The 26,805-nt window shown below is 36.7% G+C and overlaps 2 protein-coding genes across 2 annotated transcripts in view; one reads left to right on the top strand and one right to left on the bottom strand.

The window, feature by feature from the left end:
- Nucleotides 1–1,208: 1,208 nt before the first annotated feature.
- Nucleotides 1,209–20,778, top strand: LOC117991390 (uncharacterized). Its single transcript, XM_069505132.1, has 13 exons — nt 1,209–1,413; nt 3,410–3,615; nt 5,206–5,336; nt 9,608–9,612; nt 9,719–9,787; nt 11,159–11,285; nt 12,342–12,435; nt 13,596–13,754; nt 15,321–15,453; nt 15,612–15,717; nt 15,795–18,483; nt 18,580–18,723; nt 18,791–20,778. Exons 1-13 carry the CDS (start codon nt 1,224–1,226, stop codon nt 19,001–19,003), a joined length of 4,266 nt encoding a protein of 1,421 aa, XP_069361233.1. The 5' UTR covers nt 1,209–1,223; the 3' UTR covers nt 19,004–20,778.
- Nucleotides 9,298–26,805, bottom strand: part of LOC117991396 (outer mitochondrial transmembrane helix translocase-like) — a 48,573-nt gene continuing 31,065 nt past the window's right edge. The window contains exon 8 of the transcript XR_011237886.1: nt 9,298–9,384. The gene's annotated coding sequence lies outside the window, so the exon portion shown is untranslated. The remainder of the gene's footprint in view (nt 9,385–26,805) is intronic.

The raw sequence follows: 26,805 nt of genomic DNA on the forward strand, positions 1-26,805 counted from the left end.
AGTAGGAGCTTATAGCTATACTCACTTACCTGCGTGTGCGTAGGTAGGTACTTGAGCACAGCGCGACGCGATTAAACAGAATATCAGGGCCCCGCGCAGTAACGAGAGGTAACGACCGCTTCCTGCATCCAGACCTGCAATCCAGGAACACTGAACTAGTCATGTCATACGGCTAGCCTTACTTTATTAGGGTTCCGTACACGAAGGGACCCTAGACTCCGCTATCCATCCGTCCGTACCGTAACCCTTCCTGTGCGAGTCCAACATCGTACTTGACCCATCTATACTTCTATACTAATAAATAAAATTGAAGTGTCTTTCTGTAATTTCAATATAACTACCTCATATTAAGCTCATATGGTTATTTAAACTGTACCATAACTCATTCACAAGTTTTTAAAATTTTTGTCTGTCTGTTTGAACGGGCTAATCTTCGGAACGGCTGAACCTATTTTGACGGTACTTTCACAGACAAGTAGAGGATTAACCGGGGAGTAAAATAGGCTACTTTTTAACCGACTTTCAAAAAAGGAGGAGTTGTGTTTTTCTACCTATCTATGTACACAGAAATCTCTGAGATTTCTGAACTCCGAGATTTTTGCGTAGTTTCTTTTTTAATTGATAGAGAAACTTTGCGTCATTGTTCCATAAAAAAATTGGATTCCAACTCCTCAATCCTGATGCTGCACGGGACCTGATCGCCTATAAACTGGTGGAATTTAGAAACTGTCGGTTATAAATTGATATTGGAGATACCTACCAAATGAAGACTAAGTATCGTTGAACTCAAGGACCCAACTCCTCATCCCTGATGCTGTAAGGAGTTGATCCCACGGGGTTTTAAAAGAATCCTGCGTTTAAATATTTGTACGAAATTTGGTACTGCATCCACTCGGACGGGCTTCTACGGATAGGCTACATTTATCCTGGAAAACCAAAAGTTCTCATGGGATTTTTAAAAACCTAAATCCACGCGGGCATCAGCTAGTTGCACAAATATCTCTTTAAAAGTTTAACCTTCAATCTGTATGCAACTAGGTCACAAGTGTGAAGTGTCCCCTGAAACATTCCAGCCCTATGACACCTCTAATTTGATACACCGTCAACCTACATAATAATATACTATGGTACCTATCAGTCAATTTGTATGTATTACCGTGTATTACATCAATTGGATAAACGGGGCATTCGATCATAGGTGAGTACAGTACAAAGTATGATAGATGTATTCAGCTGTAACCAACTCGCCACTGTGTCAGTCATACGATAGTGTTCATAGATTCCCCCGCAGTTGGAGTGAGGAGCGCGCGCGGTACACTGGCCTGAACCAGTACGAACGAGAGATTTGTGGAGACAGGATGGCGCTTGGGACCATTTGCTTTTTCGCGGCTTTATGTAGTTTGCTTCAACAAGGTTGGTGGCTTTTGTGGTTTTGTTTGGTCAAGGTCCAGCCTAGCCCTAAATCTATAGATAGGTACATCACGTATGGCTGAAACCGGTTACCTGCGCAAGTATGCCTCTCTTATCGGGATTTAGGTACATTTATGTTTGTGAAATTTCACCGCAGTTAATCCGCTCATCTGGTGACAGAAGGACTATCACATTTTTGCGAAAATGATCAGTCTGGCTGTCCAGCGCGGAAATGCAGTCAATATTCTTGGCACCATTCCACTCGGGCATGATTTATACATTAAGTAGTTAGGCTAGCTTTAAGTTTCATTGTAATGGGTACCTGCAGCTACATACCCGCGACTTCGTCCTCGTGGATGGTTTTTCAAATCACGTGGGAACTCTTTGATTTTCCGGGATAAAAAGTAGCCCATAATTTAGTTTACCAAACATAAGTTTTTAACTATACCCATGCAAAAAATCGCGTCAATCCGTTGCTCCGTTACGACGTGATTGAAGGATAAACCAAAAAACCCTACCTAACCTACCCATATTATAAACTTATTTATTTATATATAATAGGTAGTGATTTTTATAAAAAATACGTATACTTAACTAAGATTTAACTGATCTATCAACATACTGCTAAACTGTGGGTTCGAAACTTTTACAGTGCCTAGCACTGGTGCCTAGGTTCCTTTTATGGTGTACCTATGTGCTCACAAGGATGTTAGGAAAAGCCACCCGTAAGAAAGGAAATAGAAAATGAAATTTTGTATGAAAGTAAGTTACAAAAATAAATCTTTAAAAGTAGGTACAAAAAGGAGGTCTTATCGCAAAACGGCGATCTCTTCCAGACAACCTAGCAATTATGTTATAGGCCTAGGCTAAGCTAGCTAGGTAAAACGGTACATAGCTACTTGATAAGTACATGAAAAATTATAATCATAAACAGCTCACGAGCAAGAACATACATTTGCGGATTTCTTGGTGTATTTTTAGGTTTATAGCATTTCTAGATTGCGAATATTCAATACGTTATTTTCGCGTGCCTCATGGTTATGAATGATAGCTTTTACATTTCCCAAGGTTTCGTCTGTTTATGTAAGTTAGGTACTTACCGGAGACATCGACGACAGCATACTCACCTAATATTACTTTTACCTATTTAAACTAGCTTATGCTCGCGACTTCGTCCGCGTGGACTACACAAATTTCAAACCCCTATTTTACCCAGTTTGGAGTTGAATTTTCAAAAATCCTTTCTAAGCGGATGCCTACGTCATAATAGCTATCTGCATTCTGCATGCCAAATTTCAGCCCAATCCGTCCAGTAGTTTGGGCTGTGCGTTGATAGATCCGTCACTCAGTCAGTCAGTCACCTTTGCCTTTTATATATTTAGATACAGTACGCGGCCGAAAGTAATGTACATCCCCCTTTTGAGATTGCAGCAGATTTGTAGAGCGTTGTCCCTGTCGTTAAGACCAACAAAACGTCATATAGGTATGAGTGACAGAGACAACCCTCTACAGTGCCGAAATGTCATTCTAAAGGCCGATGTACATCACTTTCGGCCGCGTACTGTATGAAACCAGTGAATGTCTAAAATCGACCTAAATAAATGGTTACCTAAGCCAGAACTTCATCATCATCAACCTATCGCTGGCGCACTACTGAGCACGGGTCTCCCCTCAGGATGACAAGGGTTTATTGCCCAAGTACGTATTGGGCCCCCTCTAGAGTCCACACAGTGCCACACATCTTTGAGAACATAGGAACTCTGAGGCATGCAGGTTTCCTTCATCGCAAGTGATATTTCAATGCTTAAAACGTACATAGCTCCAAAAAGCTAGAGATGCGCGGCCAGGATCGAACCCCCGATCTTCCGAATCTTCCGAATCCGCACTACGTTTGCCGGTTCACGGTCTAGACTCATCGATTCTGCGACATACACGACCTTACTCACTGCCACTTCAGCTTGCTATAAAAATACAAGATTCTCTTTGCTTTTGTCCTCAGGATTGGCAATCACATGCTACCAATGCAACAGCCATAACGACTCGCGGTGTCTTTTGGACAAGCTACCTGACACGCTGCGTCTGCCATGCACCCCAAAAGATACCATGTGCCGGAAGATCTCACAGATTGTGGAGTTCGAGATGAACGGCATGCCACCTGATAGCCGCGTGATTAGGGGATGTGGATGGGATGAGAGCAGTTACAAGGTTAGTCCCCCTGGTGTCTGAAACACAAGTTACCAAAATCGCTGCGTCTGTCCTGCGGCGCCAATTGTAACATGTGCCGGAAGATCTCTTAAGTCGTGGAGTTTGAGATGTACGGCATGCCACTTGATAGCCGTCTGATTAGGGGATGTGGATGGGATGAGAGCAGTTACAAGGTTAGTCGCTTTGGTATTCCTTCTTACTCCGCGTCTCTCCTGCATACCGAAAGACACTGCAGGCCATGTGCGGGAAGAGCGCCCAAGGAGTTCGAGATGCCACCCGATAACCGTGTGATTAGGGGATGTGGATGGGACGAGAGCAGTTATTCGCCCTGATGTCTCATAAGTTACCTGACTGGGTGGGTCTGTCTTGCAGCCACAAAGATACCATGTGCTGGAAAATCTCGCAAGTTGTGGAGTTCGAGTCACCTGATAGCCGTGTGACTAGTTGCTGTGGATGGGATGACAATTAAGAGCAGTTACAAGGTTAGTTCCCGGTGTTTTATGAACAAGTTACCAATATCGCTACGTCTGCACTCTGCCAGCTGCAGCCCCATGTACCGGAAGATATCCCAGGTGGTTCAGTTCGAGATGAACGGCTGTGTGATTAGGTGCTGTGGATGGGACGAGAGTAGTTACAAGTTAAGGAGTACCCCTGGTGATTTTCGTCGTTTTACTTGAGTCACTGCGACTGCTCTGCAGCTCCAAAACGATGTGCCGGAAAATCTCCCAAATGGTGCAGTTCTAAATAAATGATATTATGTCACCTAACTGCGGCTTAATTTGGGACTGTGGATGAGATGAGAGCAACTACAAGGTAGCTACCAACATTATACTAACTATACCAATTATATACAACATTCATGAGACCTCCAAGATGGTTGATGGTTCTTCCACTTCAAACCAGCATCTTTATAACACTGTACTATTAAACGCTATAACAAACTATAAAAATTATTAAATGATAGTCTAAGAATCCTAAACGGAACGAGGTAAAATGTAACTGAAACAATCATGACCAATAAATCACCTTAGCCTGTAAGTATTAATAATTTAAGTTTAACATTATAATATAACGTTATATATGTTTTGTAAAATGTTTATTGATAATAAAGAATTTAAAAAATAAATAAATAAAAATAAATCACCAGAACTTAAAAATTCCAATGTAGTAGACATCCAGGCCTTTGCAAAGATTTGAATTCGGGTCAGTGATCTGTGAATTCTATAGTGTTTAGTTATAAGATGTCAACTTATGTCACCCTTGTGGAAAAGTATGAGCTATGAAACTGGCATTCATCAATATCAGCATGACCTAAGTATAAAACACCAGAACTTAAAGATTCCTATGTAGTAGAATCCAGGCCTTTGCAAAGATTACAGTGAATATGGGTCAGTGATCTGCGAATTCTATACCGCTGGTTGTAAGATGTCAACCTATGTCACCATTGTGGAAAAGTATGAGCTATAAAACTGGCATTTATCAATATCAGTTTCCCATCATAAAAATTGCCCTTGATTTAACCACTTATCCAATTATACAATCAGTTGCCCTCGAGTTTTAGCAAAATATTGATCCACCCGTTTGTTTCAGGGTCGTTGCTACCAGCGCTCAGGTTTTGGAGGTAGACAAGAAGTATGTTCGTGTCTAGAAGACGGGTGCAACGGCGCTTCCCTGCCAGTCGCGGCCACGGTTCTGATGCTCCTCACAATCGCATTGCTAAGGTTCTACTAACCTCGTAAGGTCTAGACATTTCAAGGTTAGCTTTTTAACGCATATCTACCGTACAATCTACAATACCATAGTATTGTAGATTGTATGGCCCATAGGCTGATATCAAAAGTTAGATGACCTTAGGAATTAATTTTCACATTTCTGATACTGTCAAAATCTCAAATTATTCTTTGGCTATTGAACAATCGGATTTTTATCAAAATAGTCTCGGCTCAAATTTATTTCGGCTCATACTTTACATCTTCATCATTTCTTTTTGATTCTAGTACTTATCTTTAAGATAATGTACTTAGATTGTAGAATACCCTTTCTAGGATCTGTTTTCTTTACTAACTAGTATCTACCTACATGTAATTTGAGCAAAGCAAGAATGGGATCTAAGCAAGTGGGTTCCAAAAAGTTAAATAGAGGAAGTCTATTGAATAAACTCTGTACTAGATAACCTTGAATCATCTGGAGCGGATGCACCAGTCTCAGACATTGTATTGTACTCGGCCTTACTAGGCTCTAGGTTTTATTAGGAAGTAAATTTTATTCTTTATTAGATGACAGATTCTATTAAATGAATGGTCCTTCGGTTGCAGCTTTAGATTAATGTATAGGTGATTGAGATCAGGGGGTAGTTGAAAAAAGCATAATATTTTGTGATTACAATCAATGAAATTAAAGGTGACTGTAATTCGTCCAAGCTTTGATTTGAAAGATATAAGACGTATATTCAACAAGTTGCATACAGAATTTTTGATTTCAAATCAATGCCTTTGGTAGTCTAGTTGATATTGGTGAATGTTGATGTCAAATTGTCTTCTGTAATACCTCCTGATTCTTATTATTTAGTTTTTATCTTATAGTGAGATGATGTAAAGGAAGTAGATGGAACAGGCTAGATACCAAAGGAAAATGTAGAAGTAGTTATGAATATTAATGAAATAACCAGTGAGAAGTTGAAAACACATATCAACGAATAATTTTATCAAAATATTTATCACGTAGAAAGGTGATTTCTTAGTTATCTTTCTTAAAAAAATAATTAACGCTTTATTAGCAAATGTTTTTTGATGAGGTGTAACCATATTGATTGATGAGATGTCCCTAGCCTTTTGCTAGAGGCATTTCGCTGAAAGTACGGTTTCTTGATTGAGTGAATGAAAAGTTTAGTACACATTTTGTTTATCCTCAAGCCGAATACCTACATTCGAGTTGAAGCAAACTGAGACTGCTCAAATGAATACGTCTGGTCCTCTGTCTCCTCCAAAGATATGCTGAGACTGAAGCTTCTTTGAGGATGACAAAATATAGATCGGCTTTGCGTGCGTGCTTCAGCCCTTCAACTAAACGAAGCTAACGAAGCTTTCATATTCAAATCAATTCATATGACTCGCGCACACACATCGAATTTGGTCATACGTCAAATATCTTCTTCACCATATTTGTATTTGCTTATAATTCTAAACCTTTATTGATGATAAACTACAAGTTAATATATACCTAGGCGTAGAATAATACGTAAAACCTGATTGAAATTCGACGTCTGAATTCGATGAGTTCATGAGACTCGATACTGTTGATTCAACAGAGGTTTGATTAAGATAGGTTGTGTGAATGAATGAGTCTGTGGTCAGGCGCAAATCAATACAAAAAAGCTAGGAAATAAATAATAGCAGACTCAACGGTGTCACAAAGATTAGAACGCACCGCAAACATCGAAACATGCGAGTTAATTTAATTAGATATAGCTGGAGAACTAGAACAAGCCATGGCTTGTGCTTATTGGAACGGAGTCTCATTATACTACATTACCTATACTACTATAGATCTAGTGCGACACTGTACAGGCAGCGACAGGTTTATTACTTAGGGCCATTAGTAGGTCTTGGCCCATTTTACACTCTGTTTATAAGTCCATAGCTTATTTAGAAGAGAGGTGTTACAAAAATATGTACATAGGTACGTATAAGTCATTTATATAGTATGTATGCAGAATGCAGTGTGTAATAACAATTGATTTAAAAATGTAATAAAAAACCCAATAAAATATTTATAGGTAAATGTAATCAATCCATCAATACTGCTGATTTCATTAAAGAAACTAAATCGTTAGAATTAACAGTCAAATATTGAAACGTACCTATTTCAAACGCTGTGATTGAGTATTTGATGTACCTATGTTAATAATTGTTGTATGAAAAAATTACAAAAATTAGACTGAAGTATTGTAACCTTGGACAAATATTCCCTGTGGACAGGATTAGCATTAGCATTAGCACATAAGACAAATTCAACTTCATAAAACTTTGTGAAAGACACTTAGGTTTCGGTTTAGTTGTTAAAAAATTGGATTGAATCTTAAAAGGAAGAAGTGGAGATTCACTTTAATTTACATTTCATAGTTGTCTAATAGTATTCTTGGTACCATGAATAGATGATTTTTCAATCGTCAGGTAACCTAACTGAGGAATAATCTTTGTAGATTTCGTACAAAAAGTCAAATTTACTTCTCAGTTAAAGATTTTTGACGATTGAAAATCAATCGAAATTTGACGGTTGATTTTTTGTTGACTGTACCAGAGTGATAATAATTATAAGCAAATGCTTGTCAATAGGTAGACGATAACACATCAAAAGTACAACTGCCTCCATGCTCTAATCAGTTCACATTACCGATGTTTCGAATGTATACCAATTATATATTGTTGTTTGTTGCACTAGCGTACATGATTTACTGTTGTGTTTGTTAATTGCGAATATTTATTAAACGTTTTTCATGATCTTGTTTTTTATTTGTAGAATTAAAAAAAAATGTGCAATGTTCACGAGGCATTCTTTCAGTTGCAATACAACAATGTTCAGAATTCCTTGAAACTTCATTATTTATACCATATTATCAGTAATGAGTAGGTACTCATTTTTGAAATCGTTAATTGAATTGTTTTCGTAAATTTTAGATTTTATTTATCTAGAAAACTGTTTCCTTTCTCATTTCACCCTTTCAAACAGACTTTCCTTGTTCATCAACTTTTCTCTCGTCTTTAACTATGCCTCTCTAGATATATTCAATGTTTCTATTTTTGTAAGTTCGTTTTATTAAGTTACAAGTTGTTGTTAGCAAGTCTATCTTTGTATGTACCTATATGTTTAATTTTATTATTTTCATAATCTCTTTAAAAATGACTATATATGAACAAAACCAATTGTATCTCACGCACCATCGTTCTTTTATTTTAATTCATTAAAGTTGTAATTATTTGATATTATTAGCTATTTTTTAATACCTACCTATTGTCAATTGTTGAATTAGTAAGATATTGGTGTAATAGTGATTACGTAAACTTAAATTAAAACAACGAAGGTTGTTTGACAGCTGAAATCGTACGTCCTTTTTTACACAATCGCACCTCTGGTCTCAGAAGAAGCCCACAACAAACTCAGCCGGGTATTCTTTTTACTATCACCATTTCACAATATTAAACTTATCAGAGCTATCAAAGATGCTAGAACAACTCAAGCTTTCTCATCATTTGTTTGTAAAATCATTTAAATCGTGAATTTTGACTTAGTGAAATGTTTTGATAAGCCTAGTGGTTAGGACGTCCGCCTTCTAATCGGAGGTCGGAGGATCGATCCCGGGCACGCACCTCTAACTTTTCGGAGTTGTGTGCGTTAATAAAGTAATTAAATATCACTTGCTTTAACGGTGAAGGAAAACATCGCGAGAAAACTTGCATGCCTGGGAGTTCTCCGTAATGTTTGATTTAGATTTATTTATTTCCTTTCAAGTACATTAATTGATGGTGGGTGTTCTCAAAGGTGTGTGAAGTCTACCAATCCGCACATGGCCAGCGTGGTAGACTACGGCCAAAACTCTTCTCACTCTGAGAGGAGACCCGTGCTCTACAGTGAGCTGGTAATGGGTTGATCATGATGATGATGAGCAAATGTTTGATATATGTCCCGCAAATTGCTAATGCGCGTGGCCGCCATTTTAGTGACGTCAGCACTAGACTGAAGTTTCCAACTGATGGTATATTTTTATTTCGGCTGACGTCAAAATGATCTCATTTCAATGTTTAGACAAAGTTCCAGCGTAATAGCAATTTGCGGGACTTATATTGAATATTGAAATGAAGCAAAACATCTGTCGAATTTCAGCTCCCAAATCCTTGTACCTTTATATCCTTAATTCTATAATGATCTCAATTGCAGCCATCCGTTACGTGGCCACATCTGTTCAATGAGGGACTTCCTCCCTGATATCCTTTAGTGGAGGTATGACACAGTATGGTGCAGTTTAGGTAGGTTTCAGCCAACTTTTAGCTTGTTGCTACAGTCTATTTAGATATAGACTGATGCTGGTTCTACGGTCAGATGTGAGGTACTCTTAGTGGAGAGATGAAGTGTTCCGGCCTTGAAACTGTGATCATTTTTGGACTCATCCATTATGGTAGGTCAATTTTAAAATACTTGAATAATTTTTCCATTCATATCATTTTAGAAAAAGCTGTGATAGCCTAGTGGTTAGGACGTCCGCCATTTAATCGGAGATCGGGGGTTCGATCCCGGGCACGCACCTTTAACTTTTCGGAGTTATGTGCGTTCACTTGCTTTAACGGTGAAGGCGTGAAGGAGAACATGAGGAAACCTGCATGCCTGAGAGTTCTCCATAATGTTCTCAAAGGTGTGTGAAGTCTATTAATCCGCACATGGCCAACGCGGTAGACTATGGTCAAACCCTTCTCACTCTGAAAGGAAACCCGTGCCCTTTAGAAGTGTCATCACTGACTTTTAGTTTTTTTTATTTGATGACCCTTGACTGCCATCAAACATACATGAAACCTAAGTCGAAGTGGTGAGTGGAGTAGGGTGTGACAATCTGAGAGATAACGTATGGCAGTTACGTTACTTACGTAGGGTAGACCATACATATTACGTCCATTGTCGTACTGGAACATATGATAATCGCTAAATGACTTGTATTGCTTGGCGATACGTCTTAGTTGCACACTTGCACAAAGTTAATCGCTCAATTTTTTAGTTAATGGGGTGAGTTCTGCTTCTAAATTATCTTTGACATATTTTTTTGTTTGTTTAGATTTTTGTAGCTTTCTGTTCATAGCGAACTGCTTTGACCAATCGAAAACTGTCTTGGATTATCCTGTTTTCTTGAGTCTTGTTTTTTCACGAACTTTTTGAGACGAATTTCAAAAGTACTAGATACCTACTATACTTACCTAAATACTCACCCACGCTTGATGCTGGTGGGAGTGGTGGATGCGGCATATTCAGGCGCGCCTAGCCTCGATTAATAACTAGACACAACAATTTAGTACTCTATTCATATTTCATACCGATTAGAGTCAACGATCTCTATTATACGCGACAGATCGAGATGGTAATCGGGAAGTTCCGTACTACAATCGTATTTTATCGACATTTTGCACGATAAATCAAAAACTATTATGCCTAAAAATAAATAAAAATCTGTTTTAGAATGTACAAGTAAAGCTCTTTCATATGATACCCCCTTTAGTAAAGTAATCTTACTTTGAAAGTTGAAAATAGCAATATTTGTTCATAAACACATTTTAAATTTTTTCTTGTGATGTAACCATAAATTCATGGTTTTTAGATTTTCCCCCTCATGTCTGCTATGAGACCTACCTTCCTGCCAAATTTCATGATTCTAGGTCAACGGGACGGACAGTCAGACAAACAGACAACAAAGTGATCCTATGAGGGTTCCGTTTTTCCTTTTGAGGTACCTACGGAACTAAAAAAATGTTACCTGGATGTCTAGAAATCGGTAGTGTTTCAGGGTCTGCCATAGTTTGCTATGAATGCAACAGCGCCATCAACGCCGTGTGCGCTGACACCTTCCTGCCGGAAAGCCTGCGGCGGAACTGCTCGGACCACGACCGAGGAGTCACTCATACTCTTTGCAGGTAAACCTTTGCAACAGACAACCTCCTAACAAACTAGCATGCGCACTTTTGACGACCTCTCTGGCACAGTGAGAGGGTCCCGCGGGGTGATTACGTAAAACGTTGCAGTAGCGACAGCAACGCGACAGCAGTAGCAATGCGACAGTACATTTCCTGTCTCTCTTCTTCTTGTTCTTATTTTGCTTTGTGGCTATTGCTGTCTCTCTCTAGCCGCTGTTACGTATGACGTTTGACAGCAATGATCGCGAGATTTACACCTGTCGCAAGCCTGTCGCGATATACGTAATTCCCCCCGGTACCTACGGTCGTATTTTTCGTCATTTTGCACGATAAATCAAAAACTGTTACACATAAAAATAAACAAAAATCTGTTTTAGAATGTATAGCTAAATCCCTTTCATATGATACCCCACTTGGTATATTACTCTTACTTTGAAAGCTGAAAATACTAAGTAGGTAGGTACTTACTTAATCATTTGTTCATGACCACATTTTAATTTCGACATTTTACACGATAATTCAAAACTATGATGCATAAAAATAAATAAAAATATGCTTTAGAATGCACTGGTAAATACCTTTCATAATTATGATATCCAACTTGATATAGTTATCTTACTTCGAAAATTGAAAATACTAATTATTAGTTCATGACCACAATTTTTTTTGTGTGATGCAACCACAAATTCAGTTTTCGAATTTTTCCCCTTACGATGTGCTATAAGACCTACCTACCTGCCAAATTTCATGATTCTAGGTCAACAGGAAGGTTGACCTAGAATCGTGAAAGAATCATCTATAGGTTTCTTGACTGACATACAGACAGACAGACAACGAAGTGATCCTATAAGGGTTCCTTTTTTCCGAGTTCCCACGGAATTTAAAAATACCTAAATACACGCGGATAAAGTTGCGTCGCCCGTACCGGGTAAGTGCGGGGGCTGTGCGGGGGTTGTGCGGGTGAGCAAGGCTTTTCCTCCCCGATTGCCATTTCAAATTGTCGCGTACTTATACCTACTTATAAAAAAAATAGTTTTAATTTATTTTTGTTTCCAGAAAAATTATCCAGCAAGTGGACCATGAAATCAATGGTAAAACGCCAACCAGCAGGGTTATTAGAAGCTGTGGGTGGGATGAAACTAAATATAAGGTAAAAAAGCATTTGAATAACCTAAGTCTAACTCTTTATGACTTTTTAGGGTTCCGTACCTCAAAAGGAAAAACGGAATCCTTATAGGATCACTTTGTTGACTGTCTGTCTGTTTGTCAAGAAACCTACAGGGTACTTCCCGTTGACCAAGTATCATGAAATTTGGCAGGTAGGTAGGTCTTATAGCAGACATTCGGGGAAAAATCTGAAAACCGTGAATTTGTGGTTACATCACACAAAAAAAATTGTGGTCATGAACTAATAATTAGTATTTTCAATTTTCAAAGTAAGATAACTATATCAAGTGGGATATCATAATTATGAAAGGTATTTACCAGTGCATTCTAAAACAGATTTTTATTTATTTTTATGCATCATAGTTTTTGAATTATGGTGTAAAATGTCGAAAAAATACGACTGTAGTACGGAACTCTCGTTGCGCGAGCCTGACTCGCACTTGGCCCGGTTTTTGTTTTTTTTTTCAGAGGCTAGGTTTCTTTGTACTTTTTAGCATATGTATTTGTTTCCTACAACATACATAAGTACCCACTCTATCTATTTACTTAACACAAAAGTTTCATTTAAAATCGTTAAACTTATTATAAGGCAGGTACGCCGTTTTTGTTTTCTTTCAAATCTACGACATTTACCTAGTGCCTATGCATAAATTCCTATCTTAAAAATATCTCTAAAAGTTTAAATTTTCGCCTCACTGCGCTCCCAAAACACACTTTGTTTATCCTAATTCCTAATTAATGGCCAACTGTGCGAAGTCAGGGCGTGGTAGCACTTATACTAACTAAACAAAACTAAGTAGATTAAACTCCCGACAGAATTTCGGCCACGGCGGATAATCTCCATAAATGTGCAAACACAGGTGCACTCTCTATTCCCTCACTCTCATAGCCCGGTGGGACGGAAATCCGACACGACCGGAGAGAGATCAGGCGCAGGGCCGACAGCTTTACGTGCCAACACACACCACACAACAACTTTCTGACTTCGTACTAGTACTGAGAATTTCTTATCAGAAAAATTCAATGCCTTACCTACTAATTTTGGTCCGACTCAGGAATTGAACCCGGGAGCTCGTCATTGACTAACGAGGCAATTTTTGCATGTGTGAGTAAAGATACAAAACGAAATCATTTTTTTTCCAGGGCGCCTGTTACCATAGGGCCGGGTATGGTGGTCGCCAGGAAGTGTGCTCCTGTACTACAGACCTCTGCAACGGCGTTCACAGTCGTGCTTCTTCACGCTTCCTTCTAGCGGCGATCTTGTTGTTCGTCCTACAGAAGCATTTCAGAAACAAGCTACTTGAATGAGTACTCCGAAATTTCATAGAAAATTAGGTGAAAATGATTAAGAATGGGAAAATATAGTGCATAATTATTTATTGTTTAAAAGTTTATTTTTTTAATGTAAATACGACGCGCCCTGTCTGCACACGGGTAGCTTAGCTTATTACAATTTTCCTAGAGCATTTCCAATAGCCTGTCACTCAGGAATAATGCAGCTTTCTACTGGTGAAAGAATTTTCAAAATCGGTTCAGTAGTTCCAGACATTACAACTTTACCTCTTTATAATATTAGTATAGACCATCCGTTTTCCCCCGTTCCGTCTAGCCATTTTATTGGTACCTTCAAAAGAACTAGATAGGCACCTTCTAGGCAGGCGCCCTCCATCTTAGGCTGCATCATCGCATATTGTTTGGTATGGTTGCAGTCAAATCTAGTACATAGTACATACTCAACATAGGTAGTCTAGGTACATAGATAGTTAAAAAATATGCTTTTAGAATTGTTTTATGTATTGTTAAAGCTAATATAATAACTACGAATTTAAAATGTTGTTCTTATTGTAATGAATAAAAAACTTCTTACGAAATATACAAGAAACGAATCCAAATTAAAATAGCACATTGGAAAAGATCAAAATCGGTCCCATATCAAGTATGAAAAGTAAATATAAAATGACAAAACGTCAGAAAACAAAAGAACAAAATCATATGGTTGATTTCAATTATTGGCAAGTCACAATTTGTTCATTGCACATCGAGAAGCTGAAAATATCATGATTTCTTTCTTCATGTACAAATTAACTTAGAAAATAAGAAAGACAAAGTCGTGCTCCTAAAACATCTACAACGAACAATTGTAACATTACTTCTAAGCTTAATATAAATAGATTTAAAAAAAACTTGACGCTTCAAAATTTTTTCATGTGATAATAATTTATCATACACTTGCAATGCAGTGAAATAAAGGAAACAGTCTTGCAGGAGCAGCAGAAAGCGGATTATTCAGTGTAAGTAAAGACTAATGACTTTTACTTCGTTATTAATAATAATTTAAAACCCATAGAATCTTGCAAACATGAACATGTCGATGCTTGCAAAGTAGATCGTAAAATAATTAGAATTATTGTATTGTATAAATGATTGTATTAGGTTTACATATTTTGAGAAAACAGGCAATACATTGAAAATGATACGTGATGACATGCAGACACCACCTAGATTTTGGTCAAAATCACACGTGTAAGTAACGTCAATCCAAATTAATATTAAGAGAATTAGATTTGATTTCGGACTTTGTTACTTACTACTTTTATTTTGTTAATTTAAAAGATTAAGCGATTTATTTACAATAGTAAAATACTTAATTGATCGACGAAGCCTGATCCACCAACAAACAAACCTCGAGTTGTCAATTTCACAGCATCAAAAATATCTCAAATTATTTTTATCTCAGTTCATCAGTTTGCACAAAATATACTGTCAAAATTGTAATGCCTAGGGGTTCTGTCTTGGGAGCATCACAGGACAACAGAGAAAATAAATGTAATTGAAAATCTAGTAAAATATTAAAACTATTTACAACAGAAAACCGCAAGTCAAATGCAAGACTATGGCGGCGACACATCAAACAAATCGGGAGAGTTCCGAGATGGCGCAGAAGGAAGAGAGCGTAGCCAAGATGGCTTCCACTCCCAACACCAATACGGAAAAAAATATGGTAAGACGACAAACTGTAAGTGTAGAAATTGAAATAAATTCATATACGTACCTACTCGCTTGTTTGCTACATAATCAATATTTATTATTTAATCACAAAAATAAAAATAAAATATTAACGAATGTTCGTTGTTTTATTATCTTCAATTTCTACTACAGGTCATAATAGAGATATATCAGATCAAAATATAACGACGTACAGTAGAGTTGCAACTGGAATCTATGAAGCTACAGCAATCCAACATTACCAGAATCAAAACATCAGGTGACAGTTAAAAATAATAACAAAATTTATGTTCATTTTATAATAGTTTTAGATTTGAAAAGAAAATAATTTTGCAGATACAAACCGTCTTCGATTCCTACGTTTAGTTCTCCACCTAATTCACCATTAGTTGGACTGGTATTTGATTCATCTGCACCAAATTACAGCGGGTCTAATGTAATGGCTGAACGTCACAATGCTGATAGACGAAATTCTTGGTCTTTCTCTCATCAAGAACCTATCGGAACTGGAGCAAAGAAAAAGATTGTCAAGAGTCAGGACAAGCGAAATGCATACAGTGCTGATAATCGATACCAAGAAAAATATAAAGATACAAGTACTGAAACTGATCGGCCCAGACATAAAGATAGAAACTTGAGATCTGAATCTACATCCAGTCTGGACTTTTTTACAGAAGGAGAAAGGATGGTGTCAGAACTGTGTAATATACCTGATCCAAATACTAGACATGACGCGAATAATCTAAAATGTAACCAAAAAGAATCACTGAATGAGGAAGATGAAACTGAAGCTTCAGGATCTTCAGATATTTTGCTGACGGCTTTAGACAAAATCATTATTCATGATCAGATTCCAAATCAAATCGTTCAGCTGGCAATAGAAGCTTGTACTGATGCTGAAAATATAGCCATTGCTCATCACAATAGACCTTGTTTTAAAAATATTCACTCAATCTGCGCAAAAACTAGATCCAACGTCCAAAAACCAGATAGCGCAGTAGCAAACTTGCACTCACAGGGAATACCGTGGGTAATAAAAAACTTCATATTTTCATTTGTGAGAATTTTAGATGGCTGGAAGGGAGTAAAGGAATTACTCAGCGAAAAACATGACACGTTTTCTAGAATCGAAAATAAATACTATAGTCAAAATATTAGAGAATGTTTTGTGCAATGGCAGGCTGTTACCAAAGAAATGCTCACGCATATTTATAAGACGTTTAAATGTCTAGATCATGGATTTACAATGGAACAAAAAAGCTTTACCCATAATTACTATGCCACCAACTCAGCAGCGCCTCGACACCAAAATCAGAACAAATTCCAATCAGCAAAAGCACATGTAAGTACTCCGAGGCCTATTAATGTTTCTCCACAACCATACAATGTAATACAACCACCGTGGGTACAGAACCAAACACCAACGATGGCACAAAATTATAGTGAGAGTCCATGGTCAGCTAGATCTAATGTGACGTATAAAAAAGTTCCAGTTATACCACCGTCTAATTCTCAGACTTTCTATCCCTTAAATGAGTACAGCGACATCGAGAACTATCAGAAATCTCACTACAAATGTGATCCATGCGTGATTCGCGAAGCAAAGCCTCGTCAATCTTGGACTATTACAAACGTACCTGATTTTAGAACTTTGGAAGGAGCCTGCCACGCTGATCAGAGGGATCTGTATACACAATTAAAACTTAAGATGGATGCTGAACTAGGGAAACCGCCCAGTCAAGCTTCTATGACAAACGTGCCGTGCGACTTACTCCAACGCCGGGATATGGAGCTTAAAGCTAAAATGATTCCTTTAAGTCATGTCGAGAAGACATTGATACCCAGTATGGCATCGACAGCTGATATACGAAGTTTTTACGTGCAAAAAAATAATAGTTGCGGAGATACTAAAGAAGAGGCGGATTTTTTTGCGGCGTGGGGTCAGATGGTCCAAAAAGAACCTAGTGATTTTTTGACTCATCATAGTCACAATATTCAAATACCATCGAATGTTGTGGCGATCTCTAATAATATTTCTGGCCCCGTGCAATTTCTTGAGCTTGAAAATGATGAGTTTCATGAAATGTCTAAAGTGTATATGAAGCCTGGCAGTTATAAGGTACCAATAAAGCCAGCGGAGTTAATAACATCAGTTATGCAAAATGCATCACAAGATGCTGTATACGAGAGTCACGGTGAAGACTCGTCTGCTGTAAAAGTTAAAGTTCCATTTTCTCAAGTGACTTTAGCGCCACAGCCGAAGTATAATATAGAATCATGGCCATGTTTGATGTCCAGACGAGCTGAAGAAATATTTATAAATGATCAGAACTCCTTAGCTAGACCTTCCGTGCCTGGTTTAGATAGACGAGGAGTTGAATCTTTGGAAATATTAACCTCTATGACTGATAAAGCTTGGGAAGCTGCTAAGCAATCTGCGCCGAAATTAATGGATTTCATTCATGAAGGATCCAAGTCAGATACTGCGAGGCTCTACGACGCATTGACGCGATTGACTGCGAATGAAGATTTTTCAGATCCTTCAAAATATTCAAAATTAACTTTGGAACATAGCGATGCTTGGTCAGCAATCCTACAGTCAAGTCACTTTATGTCAAAACCAGCACCTTCAGAGTGGGATCAGACATCAACTAACAAAGATTACACGCCAAACAAAAGTCAAGACACTGTTGTTTTTACAGACAATACAGTAAAAAACCAATCTGATGAACAGCACAGATCAACTGAAACCGACGATCAAGTTGACATCGATGTTAGTAAAAACCAAGAAATAAAACAAATCATACGCTGTCCTAATTTTGATCAGACCGGAAATTATATTAAAAATGAAAATCAAAAGAAAGCTAGCGGAAAACCCAAAGTAGCCGTTTCTGGTACTTGGTATCATCCTAAAAAAAAGAAACCTTTATCAAGCACCATTGTAAAAAAGTTCGAGTCTGTAATTTTTCATTTATCCCAATTAAATGAAGCGACTTTTATCGAACAAGATATGGATATTAAAGTGGTATGCTAACTAAGTATATTTACATTATACTATAAACATTATTTATTATAAACTTTTTAAAAATGACAATTCTATAACTTAATTAAAAATTTGCAGGCACCAAGATTTTATGAAGTTGTAAAGTATCCAATGTGTCTTAACGATATTTCAACCAAGCTGAAGCATTCTTCTTATACTGAATATGATCAAGTTGTTCAAGATTTTCGGCGAATTTTCAATAATGTCAGACTCTATCTCAAGGTAAATAAAAATAATAGAATTTATGCTCTCAGTTTACCATAACAATTAAGAAAATGTTTATTTGTAGACCTATCCAGATTCTATTATGAAGAAGAGTGTTAATAAAGTATCAACTGAATTCGAAAGGATTTTAAGTGAAGAATTTCAAAATAAAAGTGATTCCAAAAGTAAACAATTCGAACAAAGTAAAAAATCTGAGAAAGAAAGTGAGCCACACAAAACGGAAGCACACAAGGATGAAATCAAAAACGATTCAAATTCATGTGAAGATGGGAAATAGATACATATATCTGTTACAATAAAGACAGTCCCTCTTCGTGTTAGATAAATTCTAGTTCATAATTTAAAACCATTTAATTTTTTAACGCTTATTATTTTGTATTTCGTTATTTAATATTTTCACATTTATTTTCAATAATATTTTGAAAACAATAAGGTAAAACCTTAAAATCTCTTCCTGTAAAAATGTTCTCATTACTTGATCGATAGATTTACTGAATGATATCTAGTCAAACGTTTTTTTTAGCAAATGTCAGTGATGTTATCGGAACTAATAATAAGATAATCAATTTAATATGTAAGTGCTTGCCAATTTTTGATCGGACTTTACGTGCTCCTAGAAAGGAGATAATCTTTAATTTCTCTTAATAATTCTTATTCTCTTCTTCTATTCTTATTTTCTTTCTGATTAGTTAGTAGTTTGTCATAATTATTGTTGGATTTATTTCATTAGACGCTAATGGTCCGTGTTGAATTCGTATTAATGAAACAAATAATTCAGGTTCATAGCTGCAGAATTTTCTTTGCCACGATATCAAACCATGGGTCCAAACATCTCTGTCATCTCCATAATACCATCTTCTTAAAGTTAGATGTTAGTTCTTTTTATAGTTCAATCTGTGATGTATTATTAGGTAAAAGTTAATAATCTGAATCGTCATTCACGCTTAGTTTTACTAGTATTTTGTAAATAGGTATAGTAAAAGAGACAATTTGAATATAAAGTTCGACGTGATGTTGCAATAATAATAATTATTACGTTATACTCCAATTGGTTTGAAAATTTCGAATTTACTCTCCAGAAAAGTCATTACCTTGTTAGGGTTCCGTAGCCAAATGGCAAAAAACGGAACCCTTATAGATTCGTCATGTCTGTCTGTCTGTCCGTCCGTATGTCATAGCCACTTTTTTCCGAAACTATAAGAACTATACTGTTGAAACTTGGTAATAAGTAGATGTATTCTGTGAACCGCATTAAGATTTTCACACAAAAATAGAAAAAAAAAACAATAAATTTTGGGGGTCCCCATGGTCCCCATACTTAGAACTGAAACTCAATTTTTTTTTGCATCAAACCTCTAGGTCTTCAAAAATGATAACTATTGAGCTTTCTAATATCATTTTTTTTATTAGTTTGCGCGAGAGACACTTCCAAAGTGGTAAAATGTGTGTCCTTCCCCCTGTAACTTCTAAAATAAGAGAATGATAAAACTAAAAAAATATATGATGTACATTACCATGCAAACTTCCACCGAAAATTGGTTTGAACGAGATCTAGTAAGTAGTTTTTGATTTATCGTGCAAAATGTCGATAAAATACGATTGTAGTACGGAACCCTCAGTGCGCGAGTCCGACTCGCACTTGGCCGGTTTTTTCTATATTGTTATAATAAACAACAGGTAACTTATCTTGTTGTGACACTAGAGTAACAATCTCATTGGCAAACCAAACTAACTACAATACTTTGTATAAGTGTGTAATGTTGCTTTTTTAATCTAATTTGTTCGTGTTCACTTTCTCATTGTATCGATTATTTTTTATGAGTTTTTGATTATATTTTACCTGCCATAGGCCTTAAGTGAATTCCTAACTTTCATTCGATTACGATTCGGCAAAAATGTTGGAAAATGATTGGCTTTTAAATTTAAAAATTTAATTTGACGACGTTTAAGTTAATTTTAAGTATTCGTTAAGTTGTGATGTTATTATTTAACTTATTTATCTAAAATTATGGCAATGAACTCCTATGATAATACAAGAGTTGTTTCGTATTATGAGTTTTATTTTCATAGAAGACCTATTGTCGTAGATTATAATATATATTGCAACTAGATGAAAGGTTTTTAAAATCCCGTGGGAACTGTTCAACTTTCCGGGATAAAAAGTAGCCTATGTCCTTCCCCGGTATATAAGCTAACGCTGTACCAAATTTCATCAAAATCGGTTGAACGGTTGGGCCGTGAAAAGGTAGCAGACTGACAGACAGACAGACACATTTTCGCATTAATAATATTGAGTATGGATGGATTACAACGGGTGTAATTGCTTTTACATTTACGTAGGATCCAAAGCATTTCCAAGTTTCCAAGATTCGTTTTTAGGGTTCCATACCTCAAAAGGAAAAACGGAACCCTTATACGATCACTTTTCTGTCTGTCTGTTAAGAAACCTACATGGATCATTCATCTAAGGTACTTTCCGTTGACCTAGAGTCATGAAATTTGGCAGGTAGGTAGGTCTTATAGCAGACATTAGAGGAAAAAGCTGAAAACCGCGAATTTGTGGTTACATCACACAAAAAAAATTAAATTGTGGTCATGAACTAAAAATTAGTATTTGCAATTTTCGAAGTAAGATAAATATATCAAGTGGTCTTATAAATAAAGCAAATAGGGCAATTTCGATTTATATATAATCGTAGGAAGATATCGAATTAGTTGAGCTCAGAGCATGCTCAGAGATATCCACAATCATTAATTATTTGTTTGACAATGTATCCATGGCAACGTCTTGATGGCACAGCTTGTCAGGATCATGACCAGTATCAGATCACATACCATAATATGAAAGGGTTTCATGGTTTCAAGGTTTCACCTGTGCATTTATTTTATGCATCACAGTTTTTGAATTATCGTGCAAAATGTCGAAAAAATACGACTGTAGTACGGAACTCTCGTTGCGCGAGCCTGACTCGCACTTGGCCGGTTATTTAGGGCTCCGTACCCTAAGGGTGCCCACGGGACCCTATTACTAAGCCTCCGCTGTCCGTCCGTCTATCTGTCAGCGGGCTGTAATTGAAATTTTCACAGAATGTGTATTTCTATTGCCGCTACAACAAATAATAAAAATTTCAAAATGACTGCCATAAAATTAAAAAAATTAAAAAGTACATTATTTTGTACCTTGATACAGAACCCTTCGTATGTGAGCCCGACTCGCACTTGACCAGGTTTTTATAGTTATAATATTTATAGCTATACTTAAGTAGATAGGGGATAAAACACTTCACTGATAAAATAGTTTATACATAGAATCTTCACACTATCAATGAAGTGCTGAAAATAGTTTATGCATGAGTCAGGAGTCAGGGTCGATATGGGGTCGATGATCACAGAGGTTACCTAAACGGACGAAACGGACTACAGCTAATATTTGACAGATGTCGATTCAGGATCAAAACCCAAAACCGAGAAGGTTTCCTCCATAGAATAAAGTAATATAAACTGAAAGTTTCCTCACTGTAGTTCATTCTGGCACTGCTCCCTCACTCCGATTGAGTGGACAGACATCCTTAACTGTCGGCCATAAACATTAAACTTGAATTTATTTGGCATTGTCATATCCACGTATCGGTATTTCATCAGCATTGGAAATCAGCAATTTATCATAACACTTGTATTGGGGATCATAAAACGGTTCAATAAACTTGCTCATTACGGAAATAACTGCTGTAAAACTGTAAAATGAAATGTTGTTGGGCATTGTACATGTAGGCTTATCAGCTGTTGTCGGTTCTTAATTAATAATACGTTTATTTGAGGTGCGATTCAAGGGGTCATTATTGATATAATATGAATCAATATGTACCCTCTTTATCAGTACCCCTATTATAAATGCGAAAGTGTGTTTGTTTGTTAGTTTGTTTTGGTTTGTTGGTTTGTCCTTCAATCACGTCGCAATAGTGCAACGGATTGACGTGATTTTTTGCATGGGTAAAGATAATGACCTGGAGAGTGACATGGGCTACTTTTTATCCCGGAAAATCAAAGAGTTCCCACGGGAACGAAGTCGCGGGCATCAGCTAGTAGGTACTTAATAATAATTAGAGCCCGTCAACCAGAAGTCGAAACCCTATTGCTTTCTAGAACCCAATCTTGTATATCTTTTTTGACATTCGACTTTTTATCGAAATAAAATTACTTAATTAACAATTAATAAATTCACTCAATTCAGGGCGTTCAAATGATTTTACTGAAACTTTTTTCAAAGAATAAACATAACTTTGTGTTATAAAATTGCCTTTTAATCTCCACCGTCCCTCGGACATAGCCGAAGACTTCAACCAATCACAAACCTATGATTTCGACTCAGAATACAGATTGTTCTGTTTCTGAAAGCATGTTTGTGATTGGTTGGTGACTCAAAATGGTTAACGCCAACGGATAGGTATGTTATGCTATCATTTGATTACGTAACCAAGAGAGCCGGATACCTGCTAACTTATTTCCGTAGATAGAGTCTTGAATTCAATTTTTTCTGCTATAACTTTAAAGTCTCGCAAATTGCTATTGCGCTGGAACCATGTCTCATTCACATCGAAATGACGTCATTTTGACGTCAGCCGAAATAAAAATATACCATCAGCTCGAAACTTCAGTTTAGTGCTGACGTCATTAAAATGGCGGCCACGCACATTAGCAATTTGCGGGACTTACATCCTCGAAACTCTTGTCTAAAACCGGCATCAATCATTATTACAATCTCAATTGTTCTGATTGGCTGAATTTGTGCGATTCTTGTTGCAACAATGCATTGTGGCCAATAGTGAGCGAGCATTAACCAATCAGAGATGATTGCGATCGTGACATTGTAGCTGTCAAACAACCGCGGTAGGGCCACAGATTACATTATTATCTGACCCTGTGACAACATACCTAGCTCGGCCCTGTCCGTAATTAGGCAATTGTTGGTAAATAATACATCCTTAGATATCTCAGATAATTCTCAATGTCCCCAAATATTTGTTTCTATGTTTAATTATCGTTTATTATTATCAAAACGGATATAAAGTATCCATGTTTAATTTTCCATAGACTAGCTCTAAACAGACATTGCACTTATTATTTAAGAGAAGTAACTTTTCTATACAAAACATATAGTGCTCGAGATGGCAATCGGGGTGGGGATGCCCCGCACACCCGCACAGTCCCCGCGCTAACCCCGTGCGGGATAGCGCGGGTGACGTGCGGGAGTGCGGGGCGTCCTCCCGCCTCATACCCCGATTGCCATCTTGACCTGTCGCGTACAATAGTTTGGTTCCTATTTGAATACTAGCTGATACCCGCGACTTTATCCTCGTAGTCGATTTAGTTTGTGCGTGAAGGAAGGATAAACTAACAAACTTGTTTTATAATATTAGTAGATATAGATATAGAAGTAAAATGAAATGCGCCTTCTAAATGTTCCCAAATCTAACTCAAATTATGCGCGAAATTCTATAATTCCACGCTTGGTACGTACTTATAACAATCAGTTCGCTGAGTTTGACTTATTTTACCTATCAAACAATAAATTTAAAAAGGAATTAAGAAACTATCATCGTAAAACAAAAAAAAAAAAAGTAGCTAACATCTAAATATGCATGCAATCATACACTCCCATTTACACACACACACACATGCACACACGCTCACACATTCTCATAAGCACACACTCACACACGCATACACACACACATACAATCATACACACACTGTCGTAATTTTATTTTATTATTGTATATACCTACATTTATTCTAACTCTATTCTGTTAAAATAGTTTAATTATAATTTTAAGTAATCTCTTTTGGCCTTCTGTTATACCTAGATTTAAATTTAAATAATAATTATGTATTTACGCTGTTGATTACTTTCAAATAAACAAAAAAAAAAAAAAAAAAAAAAAAAAAGTATAGATGTAGGTAGGTACCTATCAACTGTGTTGATAGTGTGGTATTTATTTGGTCGATGTTTTAAAACTCAAATTAAGTATAATAATTCAGCGCTCCTTTTTCTAGAGTAAAAAAACAATTAATTATATAAGTCGGAAAGTTTCGTTCAAAATAAATTTTGTAAGACAGGTTTTGGAAAATAAAAATAAAAGTCAGTAAACATCTTGTTGCATCTGCTCTGTTGGTATACTTACCTACTACCAGTGGCGTGCACAGGGTTTGAAGCCAGGGTAGGCATTAGTTAGGTTGGAACCTGTTTAATGGCAGGTCATAATGAAAACTATACATTGAGCTATTACAACAGGGGTAAGCAGTGCATTTATGCCTCTTTGACCTGCACGCCACTGCCTACTACCTACTTACTTACTTTATACTTTTACTCGAAATACGAGAGCAACAGTCGTACTTGTATCGTATGGTGTGCGATTACCACAGAATTGTAAATAAGGTAATAGATACAGTAGGTATACATACATGCTGTTCGTTTAAAAGTCTATTACGAAACAAAAATGTGAGATATATTAGACACTGTAATGTTCTGAAAAACTACGTTATACTACAATTAGCATAGTTTGTCGGCAAGGTGAATAACAAAACAATTTCATGACTTTCTTGTAAATTTAAACTATCCACATATTTAGATCGAAGAAATTTCTTAGATTAAATACTTACTTACTCAAAAAGCACCATAGATAAAGTTATTGTTTTTATAATTTTCGAACATAAATCTTGCAAAAGTCGCAAAACTTTTCTTAATATTAGACATTAATTCAACCTAAAATCAATTTTTAGCTACTCCCGCATTGCATACAGTAATAATAACGCCGACTATCCTACCTGTAGCTACCAAAGCAATGTAAATTAAACTGTAAGGCTGTAATGCTATGCAAATACGTACGTACGTCTGTTACAAATTACAATACCGTGCAGCACTGATGCTTCATTAACACACTAATAAATATAACGTTAGTAAATTTAATATGGACTCTACTGTGGTCTGAAATAATAGATTATTTATTTATTTATAATTATTTATTAATAATCAGTCACCTGTTTTGCGAAAATCTTAACGCTCCATAAGCTCCATAACCATAACCAGCTCTATACCTTTTCTCGATTCTGTGGGTTACTGATATCGCTGACATATTATTGTATTGAAGGTCAAAGAAACTTAAAAATGACTACCTGTTCGTAACTGCCTATATAACTTTCAAAAAGATTCCATAATTTTCTCCACATTTTCTCTTTCACATAGCTGTTATAACTTACTAGATGATGCCCGCGACTTCGTCCGCATGGATTTAGGTTTTTAAAAATCTCGTGGCAACTTTGATTTTCCGGGATAAAAAGTAGCCCCGGGATGCAAGCCAAATCTGCCAAATTTCGTCAAAATCGGTTGAACAGATGGGCCGTGAAAGGCTAGCATACAGACAGACAGACAAACAGATACACTGTCGCATTTATAATATTAGTATTGATTTAGATATGATATGGATGTAGTCTACATAATATATCTTTAACAAACCTGCTCTAGAGCGTTGGTTAGTCCAACCCTGGATGTACGACCAAGTAGGTAGCAACTGAGGTCAAATGAGGTGGACCTGAAGGTCTTAACAGAGCTGTGGAGTGTGGGCCTACGAGGAGCGTGACGCCACTGGACTATTTTTATCCAAGGGATCAACGCTCCAGTAATCGAGTGCGAACCACCTTCTGTTATTATCCCTACTGGATACTAGAACAGTTTTAACAGTATTTTCTTTGCTGTGCTAGTAAACGTAGATATTTACATATCCTAACCATAAAACTACATGAAAAAATTAAAACTCTCATCATATTTTTGTAGCGTCTGTTTAAAACTACTCTTTAGAACTAAATCTATGGACTTGTCGGTGAATCTGACGAATCACTTTAAGCCCTTATCACTTGTCAAAATAATAGATATTTATCCGATTTTTGATCCTATCAAGCTTATTTTGGAAAGCGATTATTATTTGTGATAAGTTTTATAACACGGTAAGTATTGTATAAATGGTCTTGATCTATTTTATGATCTTGGAAGTTTTTTTAACAGTTGCTAAACGATTGTAGGAG

Source organism: Maniola hyperantus, chromosome 19, assembly GCF_902806685.2.
Source record: "Maniola hyperantus chromosome 19, iAphHyp1.2, whole genome shotgun sequence".
In the NCBI taxonomy this organism is placed as follows: domain Eukaryota; kingdom Metazoa; phylum Arthropoda; class Insecta; order Lepidoptera; family Nymphalidae; genus Maniola; species Maniola hyperantus.

What these genes read in the sequence shown, in the direction of transcription:
- LOC117991390 (XM_069505132.1), top strand. Translation starts at nt 1,224, where the DNA reads ATGTATTCAGCTGTAACCAACTCGCCACTGTGTCAGTCATACGATAGT. An exon ending in CCAATACGGAAAAAAATATG is followed by an intron (nt 15,454 to 15,611) that starts GTAAGACGACAA and finishes TTTCTACTACAG; the next exon opens with GTCATAATAGAGATATATCA. An exon ending in TACCAGAATCAAAACATCAG is followed by an intron (nt 15,718 to 15,794) that starts GTGACAGTTAAA and finishes ATAATTTTGCAG; the next exon opens with ATACAAACCGTCTTCGATTC.